We start from the raw sequence: 15,496 nt of genomic DNA on the forward strand, positions 1-15,496 counted from the left end.
TAAAGCAAATAATGTTTGCAAAAGTTTTATTCACTAAAACTTTTAACCAGACTGAAAATAACATGGTTAGAAAGGACAGAAGTTATAGTTTACATTTGAAATCTTCTAGTAACTATGTAAACATAACAAAACTACGTAAGTAGGTAAAGGGAAACTAATCTATATTTGCAATTATTATAATTGATGTTACTAAGAAATCAAAGACTTGTCTTATTCTAAAAAAAAATCTATTAATTCTTAAAACTATCAGGGTTCTGGTTAAACTAAAATTGACAGAAAAATCAATCAATTCTGGGAAGAATATAATAGATTTAGCATTTTATAAACAAATGGCAGTTTACTTAATCTTGATTTCAATTTTTTTAGCAACTGGTTGGTTTGCAAATTTCATTTCAGATTTACATGTGCACATATACATGCAGGTATAAACACGAAAATGCCCATATGGGTATGTGTATGCATTATGTGTATGTGTGTTTGTATGTACATGAATTGTACTCCTTAAAAACTCAGACATGTTCAGAAAGATATTTTTTTTTCAGCCCTGTGCTTTGAATGTCATAAATGTCTGTCACAGAATGAACTTATGCAAATTAGGACCACCAGAACATCAGGAAATAATATAATCTTAGGGCATCACTGTCATATAGTTGCCCATTGTCCATCAAAACGTCCTTAAGCAAGTAACGTCTGGTTTAGGTAACACCTAAATGACCAGAATTATTATCTCTATGCTGATGAACTTCTCCATCTAAACTCTTTCCAAACATCTGATCTATGCTAAACTATAAAACTCAATCAATAAATGCCTACTGACCATTTCCACTTGTATTCAGTGCTCTCTTCAAAGTTCTCAAAATGCATCTCATCAAATGCATCATTTACTTTGATTTTCTTCTTTTGTTCTCTTGTGTTAATGGAGTGTCTTCAGATCCAATTCCTTCCTCTGTCCTCATAATCAGTCATTTTATCCTAGGGTGTACCTGATTAGTTCTTTCAAATGCAAGTCTTCTCTATTGTCTCAGTAATCCTGTTTTATTCAAGCTGGGATATCACTACTGCCTTTGATCACTGCAGTTTTTCAAATGAGGTTCACTTCTATGTCTATGTTAGCCAAAATCACCATCTCCCACAAGCAAATCTAGTCAACTTAAACATAAATCATGAAGAGTTGGTCACAAAGTTCTATAAAAGCTATACCCTGTCTGCCATTCTAATCATATCTTTTGCTTTGAAAATGTGTACTAAATTCTAGCCATATTCATCTTTTCACCTTTCTCTGAATAGTTACATTCTACATATTTGTGTGATCTGTTCCCTCTCTCTCTCATTTTTTGATCTCTAAATTTAATATGAAGATGAAAATGAAATTTTATCTTGAAAATTGAAAACCTATAAAGATTCTTGTCTTCACAGATGTGGGCACAAGAATAACACAAAGACGATGCTCATGATAATTATTAAAATTAATTATTTAAAAAATGACACTTCATGAGGAAAATTTGTGGAATTTTATATCAAGACTTCCACTTGTGCATCCTAAGGGAAGGAGAAAAGCTTGGCTGCTAGCCTGCCTGCATGAGTGATGGATTTGGGAGGAGCTGGAGACAGCATTGCCCATATGTCTGCTCATTCAAAGCTTTCAGAGTGTTTGAAAGTATCAAGTAAATTTGACTCTAGGGATCTTACAAATAAACTGCACATAGGAAAACTTTTCTTCAGAATGAAAGGTGCTTGTTCAATAGTTTTATATTAAGTCTATGCTCGCCATTTACTTTTAGAAAAAACAAGCTAAATTATGGCTTTCAAAGTCTGAAAATAGAAATTAAATGGATACACTCATGAGTAGTTAAAAAAATCTATTGTAAGACTTTATACTAAAAAAAGTGCAACTCCTAACAATCTCTAAGGGCTAAGCTAATTTTAGGATTAATATTGGATTTGGCACTGTGTTTCTGGGACAAATTTGGATTATTTCAATATAATAGAAGCTATTTCTAATTTTTCCTGGTGATCTTAAAAAACTTCAAAGTGTAAGACACAGAATGATGTTTAACTCGAGAAATTCTGACTGGTGACAAATCCTAAATCCAACAAAAGATTGTCTTCTTTTTAAAATTTTTATTAATATAAAGAGAACAGACTTCATGTAATTCATAGGTACAGTTTCTAAGAAGATATTCATATTTCACTCCCTCCCTTCTTCCCCCCCTCAATACCCCTCCTTCCTTCCTTTTCTGCTTTTTTTAAAATTTTTGCAAATAAATAAATTGAATCCACTCTATAATCACAAGATCAATGCAACACTAACTATAATATCCAGCAAGCAAAAATTAGAAAGATCACAGTTCCAAGGTGGTATAAACAAGAGCTGAAAGCAACAGTCAAATCAGATATCTGTTTCATTCTGTGAATTTTTTTTTTTTTTTGTATTCTATAGTGTCTTCTTTACGATGAACACAGACACAAGGCCATGTTAGATCCTCACTCTCGTTTAAGGTGATCTTTGATTCCAAGTCGCAAAAGAAGGTGAGAAAGCACCTTCCTGGCTGTATGGTGATTAATTATTCTCTTAAAACTGGTTGTGAAATTAGTAATACAATTTTCCAGATGCAATTCTTGTTTTTATGAATAACTGCTAGATTGAAATAACCATTCTAGAAAAAACTATATTTTCTATATATTATATGGTCCTGTTAGATAGAAGCAAAAGCTCTTGATTAAACTGAAAAGAGATTCTGTAACAGCAATTCTCTTTGAATCCCTTCCTCAAAAGACTTTTGGAAGGATTCTGCAAATATTTCCAGGAGTTTATGCAACGTCATTAAAAATGATTGGTTTGGGGTAGGTGTTTGGCACACTGGTTAAGATGCCACTTGGAACACTTGCATCCATACTGGAGTATATGGGTACAAGTTCCACCTCTGCTTCCAATTCTAGCTTCCTGCTACTGCAAACTCTAGGAGACAGCAGATGATGGTTTAAGGAGTGGAGTCTCTGCCACCCTTATGGGAGACCAAGACTGAATTCCAGATTCCTTGCTTCAGCTTGGCCTATATCTCTCACAGGAGGCATTTAGGAAGTATAGCAATGGATAGAAGATCTCTGTCTGTTTGTCTGCCTTTCAAATAAATAAATATTTTTTTAAAAAATGACTAGCTGCAAGATTGCAATGAGTATATGTTTGATAATTTGAGTATGGATTTTTTTTTCTTAAGAGTACATTTTTACTCCTCTAGTAGATGCCATTCCCAAGAGGATAGCCAACTAATTTTATTCCTTAGTGTCACTAACCCATTCTTTACTCTGCTTTTGACATTCAAGACTTTGAAGTTCCCAATCTGGCAAAAATTTAGAAGTTGTTATTTTAAGAATTGTCACTTGGCTTGTGGAACAGGACTTGTGTTTTCTGCCTACAGATTCTTTCTCCCATAGTAGAGAAGTAACAATATGTTAGATTTGTTATTATCTATTTCAACTCCAAATATGTCTTCATCATGGCACAATGCCCTAAAATAATTTTGAACCACATAGTCAAAGGAAATTGTAGTTTCCATAAGAAATCTAGGTAAAATTAATTAATGGTGAGAACAAAGAGTTGGTTCCAAGCAAACATGCCAATTTGTTTTCTGATGAGAATAACTCACCAGGTTTACCAGATGCATGGTTATCTAATAGTAGCAAAACAATTACGCAAAACCACCAGAGTCCTTAAGACACAGTGCAACTGCCAGTTTTTCATCTGTCCAAACTATTATATACATAATAAGTTGCTGAGTCAATTTGTTTAATGTTCTATCCAGCTTTTAAATAAAATTAAATTTTTTTGATTTAGATTTTCTTATTCAACATGAGAGGAGGCATTTGATCCAATTTAGTCTTATGGGTCCAACATCGGCAAATCTTTCATTACTTAATTCTTGTCAGAATAATATTGTAATGTGTGAATGGTTTATTTTAGTGCATTCCTTTTTAAAGAGTGGAAAGCTGATGGGTTTGAGTAGGATACATCTTAAAATAGACATCAATAAAGGGGATGATGGGAGAATCTTGTAGAAATGTCCAAAAATGAAAGATCTCTTCTTCAGCAGCCCATCCCTAAGATGCTGCTATCAACAACAAAAATAATCATATCAATTAACATCCTACTTCTTCATGTAAATTTAATTAGGTAAAAATATGAAAAATAAATTATGCATTTACTTATATTTTAATAAGTATTCAATGCAATTCATTCCTTGATTGTCTTAACCTTGCAAGTTGAAGTATTGATAATATTAAGTAGCTTTCTGTGAACTGATGTGGTGCTAGAATGGAAAATATGAATCAGAATAATGAGGTCACTTACTGTTTCTCCACGCTGCCCAGGGTGTCCCGGCAGGCCATCTTTCCCAGGTGGTCCCTGAAATCACAAACAGTAAACACAATATGCCATAAATATTTCTTGAGTAACTTCATAGTCTAAATGTAATAGATTGGGCAGGTTTTTTTTTATATTTTCATTAGCTGTAGTACTTTGGTATTCTGTTGATTTTATAGATGGTGATATGTGTATCTGTATCCTTAATATAATTTATAGTTATAAATAAAACAAAGCAAAAATTACAGTACTCTGACCATTTTACATTTAATAAATTTATTTCACATATATCTACTTTTGTTTAAAACAGATTTATATAGGCTTATATCTTTATTATTTTCAAAAAAAATTAGATCTTCAGTGCTTGATGGATGAATATTTTCCTCTTTTTGGTGAGTTTTTCCTAATCCAATTTTCTGTGCATAAAAACTTGACTAGCAGCGACAGACAGTGTCCTCTAGTGGTAATCTGAGCTAATAACTCACAAGAATGCAAGAAAAAACAAAAAATCTCTAGAAACGATGGTATTTTACCTTCAAACTGTTTCAAGTGAAAGAATGTTTGCTAAGCTCAGTTCTAGATGTCATCAGGATCGATTTTCTCCCAGTAGATTTGGTTAAATATCCTTGTAGAAATGTAACGATTATTACGTGTTAGAGATCAAAACTGCTATGCTATCACTCTTTCTAAAGTTTCCTGTTTTTGTCACGTTTGAAGAAATATACGAGACAATTTAATAAGTACTTAAACAACTCTGTAAGGTTCTGGTATTTTAAATACTTTGTAGGAATATATTCTGTCTTTAGATTGCCTTATGTATTATTCATTCTACTAAGAACCACTAAGTATGAAGTTCAGATTTCAAAACACAGTTAATATTCAATATTAACATAATATTCTCAACCTTCTGGATAAATGAGGAAAAATTATTTTTATAATGATGTTTTTAATGGTAACAGATCTCTTTCTCACTACATGCTAATTATTTAAATAATTTATTTTCAAACATACATTTTTATGTATGCTAATATAGTGCCAGTATGAACAAAAGGCTTTGTTTCAAAGTAAGATTATTCTCATGCACAGCTTTCTTCCATCTAATTGAAAGTTTTGCTAGACTGGCTGGCATTTTTCAGAAGGAAAGCTCTTGGCAGTGCCCCAAACAAGCTTTTCTCACTGATCTCATCTGTATTGACACTCAGGTTGCCATTTGTATTAACCCTAATTTAAAAGTGTCATGATGAGGGGCCAGCATTGAGGCATAGCAATGCCAGCATCTCATGTGGGCATCAGTTTGTGTTCCAGCTATACCACTTCCAATTCAGTTCCCCATTATTGTGCTGGGGAAACACAATGGAAGATGACCCAAGTCTTTGGGCCCTTGTACCTACTCAGGAGACCCAGATGAAGCTTCTGGCTACGGCCTGGCCCTCTGCTGGCACTGCAGCCATTTGGGGAGCGAATGAACAGCTAAAATATCTCAATCTCTTTCTTTAGCGGTGTCTCTCCCTCTTTCTCTGTAACTGTTTTTCATGCATTTTTTTAAAAGTGTAATTGTGATATTACACAAGATACTGGCTTGAGCAAGATGTGCTGGTATTATTCAGAACATTTTAGCAATTCTAGTGCCACACTCCCAGAAACAACCAAAACATTCTTAGATGTCATTTAAATCATTTCTTCTTGAGTGTATTATGTATCTATGTACTAATCACTAAGAGTATAATAACACAAGATGTAGTTGACTACTCAATTTAGAAGCAAAATTCAAGTAGTTTGTTGCTAGTAGATTTCATTTAGAACAAGTTTCTCAAAACAGTAAACAAAAATAATTTCTATGCTTTTCACTATATATTTATATGTACATATTTATATCTATATTTATCTTTAGATGTGTGTGGTGCATAAACACATACACACAAGGTCTTTTAAAAATTAATGGAAATATGTACTATAAAAATTTTATATGATTTCAAAAGAAATATTTTTACACCAAAATAAACTTATTTTAGTCTATTTTTTTTTCAAGAAGTTTCTGAGCCACCTCCTATTGGAACAAATATGTACTGTTGATTTAAGCACTAAGAAAAATTTTACTAAAAACATGGAGAACAACAGCTGAAGAAATGAATGAGTCTTTTTTTCCCACTAAAATGCTCCTAAATAATGTATTTTGCCAATGGTCCAAGATGTACATGTATTTTCCAATAATATGTGAATATAAAAATTAGCTCTGCCACTATTTTTGTTGATATAGACCATATACTCATTGACCAAAAAAAATAGCATTCTTTAAAATAGTGATCCATTTCATTAATGCCATCCTGAGATGAATGCACTATCCTACTCACTGGTAGATTAGAAGTTCTATAGGAGGAGTAGGCTTAATGGTCTACAGAGAGGAATATCATCACTGTACTTCCTGATTTAAGAATATATTTTTAAATTTAAAAAATTAATCCTAGATGATTGCAATAGTCACATACCAATTTCCAATAAAACAATTCAGTTATTACTAAATAATTTCATGACATTTAAAAAATAATTTTATTGCTCAAAATAGGTGGTTCCTTTTATCTAGTTGGTGAAGAACAAGGAAATTAATCTAAATGAAGCCATGCATAAATAGAAAAACAATCTGTGAAAAGACAAACAATTATTTAAGGATTTTTTTTTTTTTCAGTTTTCTTTGGTCCTAAGTTTTGACTTTCCCTCTTCTATAAGTAGAATGGTTCTCATAATAGTCATGCTGTAAATCTTAATCATCTGAAACTAAAATTTTTCTTAACTGAGATGACTATATACTCCCCAAAATGCAATACCGGCATAAAATTAACAGAATGTAAATGAAATTAAAAAACACTCAAGAAATGAGTACATATTAATGTGTAAGTGTACATTTCAATACATATTTTTCCCAATACACTGAGGGTGAACCAATTAGACTGCATGCTTCTCAACTGTGGGCATATATTATATTTTAATACTTCTTACATGCAAAATGTATGTATGATCAATGGCTCAAACTTGTTGAAAGATACATGAGAGAATGGAATGAAAATGTCAGAAGAAAAATAAGTCAATTTCCTTCAACAACAAATTATATTACACAGGAGAAACAATTCTGAACAACATGTACCAATGTATACATATCAGAATCTTATATACATCACTGGATTTTATGCTTCCAAATAATGATTAATACACGTAACTTCAAAATACTTAAGGAAATTCTTACAATATTATGTTCACAGTAATAACACAAAACCATTCAATGTTAAAATAATACTCTGAAAAGTATCCAAAAATGATTGAAAGAGTAAGATATTGCTTCAACTTTTGTGATTTAAGTTGGCTTTTCAAAATTCGTTCACCAACATGATTTGTATGTACATTAAAGTCTTGGTGGTATTGTCTAGTCTAGAACAATGGTTGAGAAACCGTAATAGGCATTAGAACCATCTTGAGGGTTTGTAAAAACATATAATGCACCACCTTCCAGAGTTCTGGTCAGTGAAATTGCATTTCTGACAATATCTAAAGTATGGCTGATGTTGCAGAACCAGAGACTACATCCTGAGAACTACTACCCGTGCCAAACAGCTGAGTAAATTGATTCTAGTGCTCATAAAGAAAATGGGTAAGTGGAAAGGGAAAGGAAAGGAAGGCAAGGGAGAGTAGGGAAGAGAAGAGGAGGGAAGAAAACAACTAAGTATCCTTATATCTCATGAATTTAAGGGTGAAAATAAAGTATCTCTAATTTCATGAAGGAATTTAACAAAGACATTCATAAGAGTTCTGTACAAATTTGATAAGAAGATATGATTCCATGAATATTATTATATTTTCTTAGAAGAATACATTATTGACATGAAAATAAGAAAAATAAATGAATCTTAATGTAACCTTAATGAATTCTGTAGAGGGTTTGAAGAGTGATATTTGAAGATAGAAAGGCCCATTTTAATACACCAAATCCACAAGATTTGATAAAAATTTTAATGCAATCAATGTTTGTATCAATAGTAGTTGAGAGAATAATATTCATGTATTCAACTCTGATTACTTTGAAAGAATAGTTATCAGGAGATATTTAAATTATACTCAGAAAAAATCTTAAATTCACAAATTGAAAATACTTATATGCTCTGATAATATTAACTGTGATTTTATTTTATAGGCATTTCATCAATATTCTCATCTAAAAATTATTTAAATATAAACAATGAATTTCAAAAACCTGAAAACCGTTGAAAATTAAGAAAGTGAAACTGGAAACTTACAGGAGGGCCTTTTGGTCCTGGAAACCCAACAGGACCCTGAGGTCCTTGAGGGCCCTAAAAATGAAAAGTGATGGGGAAAGTTTAACAACGTGCTTTAAAAGAAACAACTTCATACTTGATGGTTTTACATCTATAGATAGAACACAAGATAGCTTGCAGCTTTTTCAACATAGTGACTGAACTATGGCAATGCAGCATGTAATCGGTGGTAATCTAAAAGGGAAAGTGATGTTCTTCATACTAGCCGCCACTCAAACTTGCACATTGCATAATTGTTCTTACCTCAAGAACACAGTCAATATTTACAGCCCATATAAAAAGTGAACAGAATATGTTTGTATTCAAAAGTTCTATCGCTTTTTTATTTTTAATAAGGTTTAGAATCATTTATTGAAGGAAGGTATTTCAATTCTATATCATGGCTTTCAAAAGAAAAATTATTTTTAATATTAGCTCTATAACTATTCTGGCTCAAGATACACAAACTAAAAGTGAAAATACATGAGTATGTTAAAAAAGTAAGATACTTTAACCAGACTCTAAAATATATTTTTATGAATATATCACTTTGTTTATTAATAAACTAGATAAGATGAAAAGAATTTTATTGTGTAATTATTTTATTAACGTTCAGATTAAATATTCATTTATAATATCATTCTTTGATATTTCACTGATTAAATTATTTAACTATTAAATTTTCAAATCTAAAATACATAAAGCATTGTGACTGTGTTGGTTTCAGAAAAATAATTGGTAAAAGGTAATAATTATATACCACAAACATAATAATTTTATTTCTAAAGGTGAGACAAATAAAATGGGCTTTAACACAAATAAAATCTCTTAAATAATTCAATTAGGGTATGATTTATCTTTTCCTTAATCAAAAATAAGGTTCACTGAAACTGAGCTATTATGAAACTTACTCTTGAGTTATCAATTTAGCCTTCCCAATAAAAATTTCATTAACAGTCTTAAGACAATGCTAGTTAAGACATAAATTTTTTCTATTAAGAACATCTTAAAGTAAGAAAGAAACTTCAAACTTATCCATGTACTTAAAAAAATATGGATGTAACATGAAATTACAAAAAGCGCTGGGCAACTTTTAGAAATTTACAAATATATAGCCATTAAACTATTTGGCAATGAATCTTAAACATTTATGACAAAATTCTAAGGAAATTACAAATAAAAATTATTTTAAGTGCAACTTTTAAAAACTAGTATTTCTTAAGCTTTTGTGGCAAACTTTATTTTCATAATTTCTTACAAAATCATTTCCCTGTTTTCTAAAATTCCGCTACATGTCAAAAAAGTTTTAATTTCCTTAAGAATCTTTCAAAAATCATTTTTTCAAAGAAAAAAAGAGAAAAAAGTGATTCTTGCTTCATAAAATTCCAGAGAAGAGTGTTCACATATTCTCTGTGTATTTATTCAAAATACAGTGGTCCCTAGTTATCAGCAGCTTCATTTTCTGTAATTTCAGTGACCCATGATCAATCACAGTCTGAAGAGATTAAATGGAAATTTACAAAAACAAGTAATTCATGAATTTTAAGTTGTGAGTAGCTCTGAGTAGCATGATGAACTCTCACAGCAACCTTCTCCATCTCATCCAATATGTGAATTATCCATTTATCCAGTGTATCCATGCTGTACATGGCACCTGCCCATTAACCCATTTAGTAGCCTTCTCAGTTATCAAATTGACTCTAGTGATACTGCAATGCTTGCAGTCAAGTTATTATTATTTTACTTAATAATGCTTCCAAAGCACAAGATCATATTTAATTTGCAGGTCATGCTAACACTTGCACCTTGGCACCAGTACTGTGGTGCAACAGGTTAAGCCATCACTTGCAACACCACTGGCATTCCATATCAGGGTGTCTCTCCAAAACCAGACAACTCCTTTCTAATTCAGCTTCCTGCTACTGTGCCTGGGAAGAAACCAAAAGATGTCCATGTGCCTGGGCCCTTGCCACCCACATTGGGGGTCAGGATGGAGTTCGGCTCCTGTCTTAGGCCTAACCCAGATATGGCTATGGAGGCCATCTAGGGAGTGAAACAGTAGACGGAAAATCTCTCTCTGTGTCTCTTCCTCTCTCTCCCTCTCTCTTTTCTGTCACTCTGCTTTTTCATAAACAAGTAGATAAATAATCCTTCAAAATAAAAAATAGTCCACTGAAAAGGGTAGAACAGATATTTCTATTTTTAATCCAATGATACTATAAAACCTCTCTCCCTGAATAGTCCAAGTGATGCATGTCAAACAAAGTATTTTGTGGCAATGTTTCCATAATCCTTCCTAGTACTTAAAAATTCTTGGCAGAAAATGAGGGCATATTAGGGAAGACATGTTTTATCTACCACTCAGAACCCAGGAAAGACAAGTGTTCTCTCAAGGCAGAAATTGAAAACAAAAATTTATTGATATTAGACCTTTCTAATTACTAAAAAAAGAAACAAAATGAAGTCAAACAATGCTCTTTGATTCTCAAAATATACTTGTCTTTTTCTCAAAGTGTTTTAACATTTACAAATAATCATGCTGGTGGATCACACAATTGTCTTCCAAGTCAAAATGCTGTTTAGTTAAAATATATTCACTTATAAAGAAATATTGTTCATCATGAAATTTTGAAATGCATAAACAAAATACATAGGGATAGAATACTTTGTGCTTTAGTGACAACTCTTGGTTGTGCTATAATTTGTCACATGGTTCTCCTCTATGCAGTGATCCAACTGTTTCAAATAATTTAACTCATCTTCTTATTAAAATTAATTGACAACAAAATATTTCAAATATATTTCAAAATATACAGGATGATTGGAGTTAATCAGGATGCGTTTAACTGAGTGAGAAACATTTAGTGGAAAGCTTAATTTAATTAAATATGAGTTAATGGCTGAAAGTAACTCTAATTAAATGTTAATTCTTGAGTCTTATCTATTCACATTTCTGTCACAAATAGAATCTTCAGTTTTATTCATTGTTCTTTGCTCAAAAAATATTGTTTTCTCTTTTTAAGTTATACATCATAGGTTGTTTGTTTTCCTTTTTATAAAATACCTACTATAATTTTAGTAATAATATGTGAACATATTATAATTAATAAATTCTGGAAATATAAGATATTAAAAATAATCATATTTTATTTTAATATAATAAGTATTTTAATAATTATAAATCTCTAAAAGAGAATAGCCTTCAAAAATTCTGGCTATAAAAATGCTATATTTTGCCAAAAAAAAGCAAGGATGCTTACTCATCTGTGTTTGGCTTTATATCAATTGGAAATCAACTTACTGAGTAGCTTTTCTGTTTACTGGAAGAGCTGTTTGCTCCTAAATTGGATGTATATTGATTGTGCCTTAATGGCTACAGGTAGCTTGATTTTGACCAGCAAGACACTGCCACCAGCTCTATGGACAAATGCAGTATCAACATTGAAAGCAAACAGAATGGATAGGGAGGCATGTGTATTTTAAGCATATGCAAAATAAAGAAATTTATTTTGGCTTGTACTTAAAAGTAATATCTAAAGCCAATTAGACATATCATTTCTCTCATTTTTGTAACAGAACCAGTTGCATATAACCAATTAAACATTTTTACTGGCAAGGGGTGAGTCAATTAAATCAGAACCTGTAGGTCACAGTAGATGTTGTAGATGATTGCGTCTTGTATTTTCAGACACATAAATCTTTTCCAGAAATGTAAACACTTCAATCTTCATTTTCAATTTATTTTGTGTGTCAATATGATACTTACTCTTTCACCTGGAGGGCCAGGAGGCCCATCACCACCAGAAGTGCCCTGGAAAAAGTGAGAGAAAAGAGAAATCAGTTTGGATAGCCTTTCACAGCACACATCCTCTGTGTAACAGGAACTTCGAGCCAAGCACAGGAGGTAGCATCAGGCATACCTTTGGCCCCGGTTTCCCAGTGGGACCTCTTGCACCTCTTGAGCCTCGAGGACCCTGCAACCGAGAGAAAATGATAAAAATAATCAAGTGCCAAGCAAATCCAAAGGCGCAGAATTGTTATCTTAAAAAAATTGAAAAATGAGATCCAAAATGAAAAAATAAACAGCATTCTTTTGAATTGATTACCTACCGTTGGGCCACGTTGACCCCGAGGACCTGGTTTGCCAGCTACTCCCTGCAAAAGACAGTTCAGTTTCAATATGCAGTGTATCACAGTAAATCATGACTCTGGTGCTGAGAGATGGGCACGCATCCAAGGGCATTTACATGAACCAAATACTGATAAATCATACCCGTGCACCTTTCTCTCCATTGGCACCTGGGAACCCAGGAAATCCAGTGGAACCCTACAATAAAAAAAAAAAATGAATGAATATATTAAGTAACATTTGCAGCCACACACTAATTCTTTCAGAATACAGGGATTCTGACAATAGCTAATAATTAAGAAATATATATTTTTTCAAGATGCCTTACAGCCTTTATTCAGGTATTGAAAAATAAACTTACAATGACATCTGAAGTCCTGGTAGCATTGAAAGCATGAATTGATAAAACATATTTTAGTTTTTAACTTTAAATATGAAATAATAAATTATTATCATTCTTATAAAACAGCAATTAAAGTCTATTTTGTGTGAAATGCATTTTAACTTATAATTCCACAGAGTTGCTTCAGCACTAAATAAAAATTCTTTTTATGAACATGGGATATTAAAATGAGGATTTTTCTCATCAATTTTCCTGAATTAACAAGTTCCAGGGCTGAAGCCAGGAATCAAAGCTGAATTTGGAAACAGGAATACCATCCAGATCCTCACCACGTATGTAAGCTATCACCATTGTCTCCCAGGCTCTGCATGGGTAGGAAGCTACAGTCAAGGAGCTGGAGCAAAGAATAGAATCAAGGAACTCCAATATGGGATGCAGTTGTTTTAATTACTAAGCTGAATGCCTGCTCCCTTTTGTCCAGATTTTAATATACCTAATCCTCATTTGATCATGACTGTGTCTGGCTTGTTTCATTTTTAATCAAGTAATAGAGCAGTCAGAATTGAAATCCTTGTTCCTTAACTGGAGACTAGGCAGAGGCTTCCGAATGCACACTTTCCCTATTTAGATCAATGCGTGCTGTAATACACTAATGTGTAAAATGTCTTGCTGAGAGCAGCAGATATTCAAATTTTGTACACTTTTTATTAAGGAAAATAAAACAGAAACTTTGTTGACTTGAATATATTCTTTACTTTTTAAAATCAACTCATTTGTAATGAACTACTCCTAAAAATGATGTTTCCTTCAGTGATAAATATCTCTTCCGTATTAGAATAATCTGGAATATTTGCTAAAAATATGGATTGTCAAGTCATACTCTAGACCTATGGAAACTGAAACAGACTCTGGCCATGGGATCCAGGAATCTGCCTTTCTATTCTCCTCTATAAGTGACATGGGTTTTGATGTTTTACAAGTCTTGAAAACTGTATTCTTAAGAATGTACAGTTAGATATAACCAAGTGTAGAGCATCACCTCCATGCTGGAGTGTAACTATTAAGCCTTATTCCCAATTTGAAGAAAGTGAGTAATATCCACATACTTAGTAAGGCAGGCTGGATGCTACTAAATTATGTATGGTCCCCCAGTGTTTTAAAGCACGTCAAGACAATTTTATGTAACTCCCTCTGGTGGCTGATATTCCAAATAAAACAAGAAGCATGATGAGCTAAGTTTCATTTTATGTCTTGATTCCTATTACATTCTGATCACATCCATACAGCTAACTTGTGCTGGATCTCAGGATAATTGTTACCATGGGTTATACTTACACATTGGGGGAATAAATTATTACAAATTATATTTTTGAAGGGCTTTCAAAGCCTCTTGTCTTTGTCTGCAGAAAATCAGATAAGGTTACATCCATTCAAGTATTTGATTTTATTATTTTATGAACGTGAAAAGTGAAGATAATCCAGTATGGAAAGAATTGGCTTTCATCAAATCTTATTTGGGAATCAGTATCCTTTCCTGTCCTATTAGAATACATAAATATAAGGCAAGTACTTGACACAAGAGTGAAGACAACACTTGGTATGCCAGGTCCACTCTCAGTTGTGGCTTCCTGTTAATGTGTATCCTGAGAGGCAGCACATGACAGCTCAAGCACTTGGGTGCTGGATCTCCACTGAGAGACCTGGATTGAATTCCTGGTTCCTGGATCAGTCTGGCTCAGCCCCTGCTATGGCAAGCATTGAAGGAGTAAACCAGTGGATGAGATATCTTTCCTTGTGTCTCTGTTTCTGTCTCTCTTTTTCTCTTTCTAATAAATAAATAAATAATAAGAAAACAAAGATGACTTTAAAAAAGAAAATATAATATTTACAGATACTGCATTTAAACAACATTCTTTTTTTTACAAAAAGATATATTTATTTATTTGCAAAACAGAGTTACAGAGAGGCATAGCAGAGACAGAGAGAGAGGTCTTCTATCCGCTGGTTCACTCCCCAAATGGCCATAACTGCTGGAGCTGGGCCCATCTGAAGCTAGGAGCGTGGAGCTTCTTCCAAGTCTCCCACATGGGTATAGGGGCCCAAGGCTTGGCCATCTTCTACTGATTTACCAGGCCATAGCAGGGAGCCGATTCTGAGGTGGAGCAGCTGGGACTCAAACCAGTGCCATATGGGATGCCAGTACTACAGGTGGCGGCTTTATCAGCTATGCCACAACACTGGCCCCTAAACAACTTATTCTTATGTACCAGTTTTTAATAAATGTATTTCATTTTATAGTTTTTGCTCCAGAAAATGTATGCAAAACACACAATAATGCCTAGTCTACCAGTTAAAAGACACAT

General features: G+C 32.8%; 1 protein-coding gene across 1 annotated transcript in view; it reads right to left on the minus strand.

The window, feature by feature from the left end:
* Nucleotides 1-15,496, minus strand: part of COL11A1 (collagen type XI alpha 1 chain) — a 209,538-nt gene that overhangs the window by 83,528 nt on the left and 110,514 nt on the right. Inside the window, exons 32-37 of the mRNA XM_062191844.1 lie at nucleotides 12,935-12,988; nucleotides 12,772-12,816; nucleotides 12,582-12,635; nucleotides 12,428-12,472; nucleotides 8,644-8,697; nucleotides 4,349-4,402 (exon numbers count right to left, since the gene is read on the minus strand). Of these exons, the coding sequence (XP_062047828.1) occupies nucleotides 4,349-4,402; nucleotides 8,644-8,697; nucleotides 12,428-12,472; nucleotides 12,582-12,635; nucleotides 12,772-12,816; nucleotides 12,935-12,988 (306 nt within the window). The remainder of the gene's footprint in view (nucleotides 1-4,348; nucleotides 4,403-8,643; nucleotides 8,698-12,427; nucleotides 12,473-12,581; nucleotides 12,636-12,771; nucleotides 12,817-12,934; nucleotides 12,989-15,496) is intronic.

The sequence above is a fragment of the Lepus europaeus genome, chromosome 5 (genome assembly GCF_033115175.1).
Source record: "Lepus europaeus isolate LE1 chromosome 5, mLepTim1.pri, whole genome shotgun sequence".
Classification (NCBI taxonomy): Eukaryota; Metazoa; Chordata; class Mammalia; order Lagomorpha; family Leporidae; genus Lepus; species Lepus europaeus.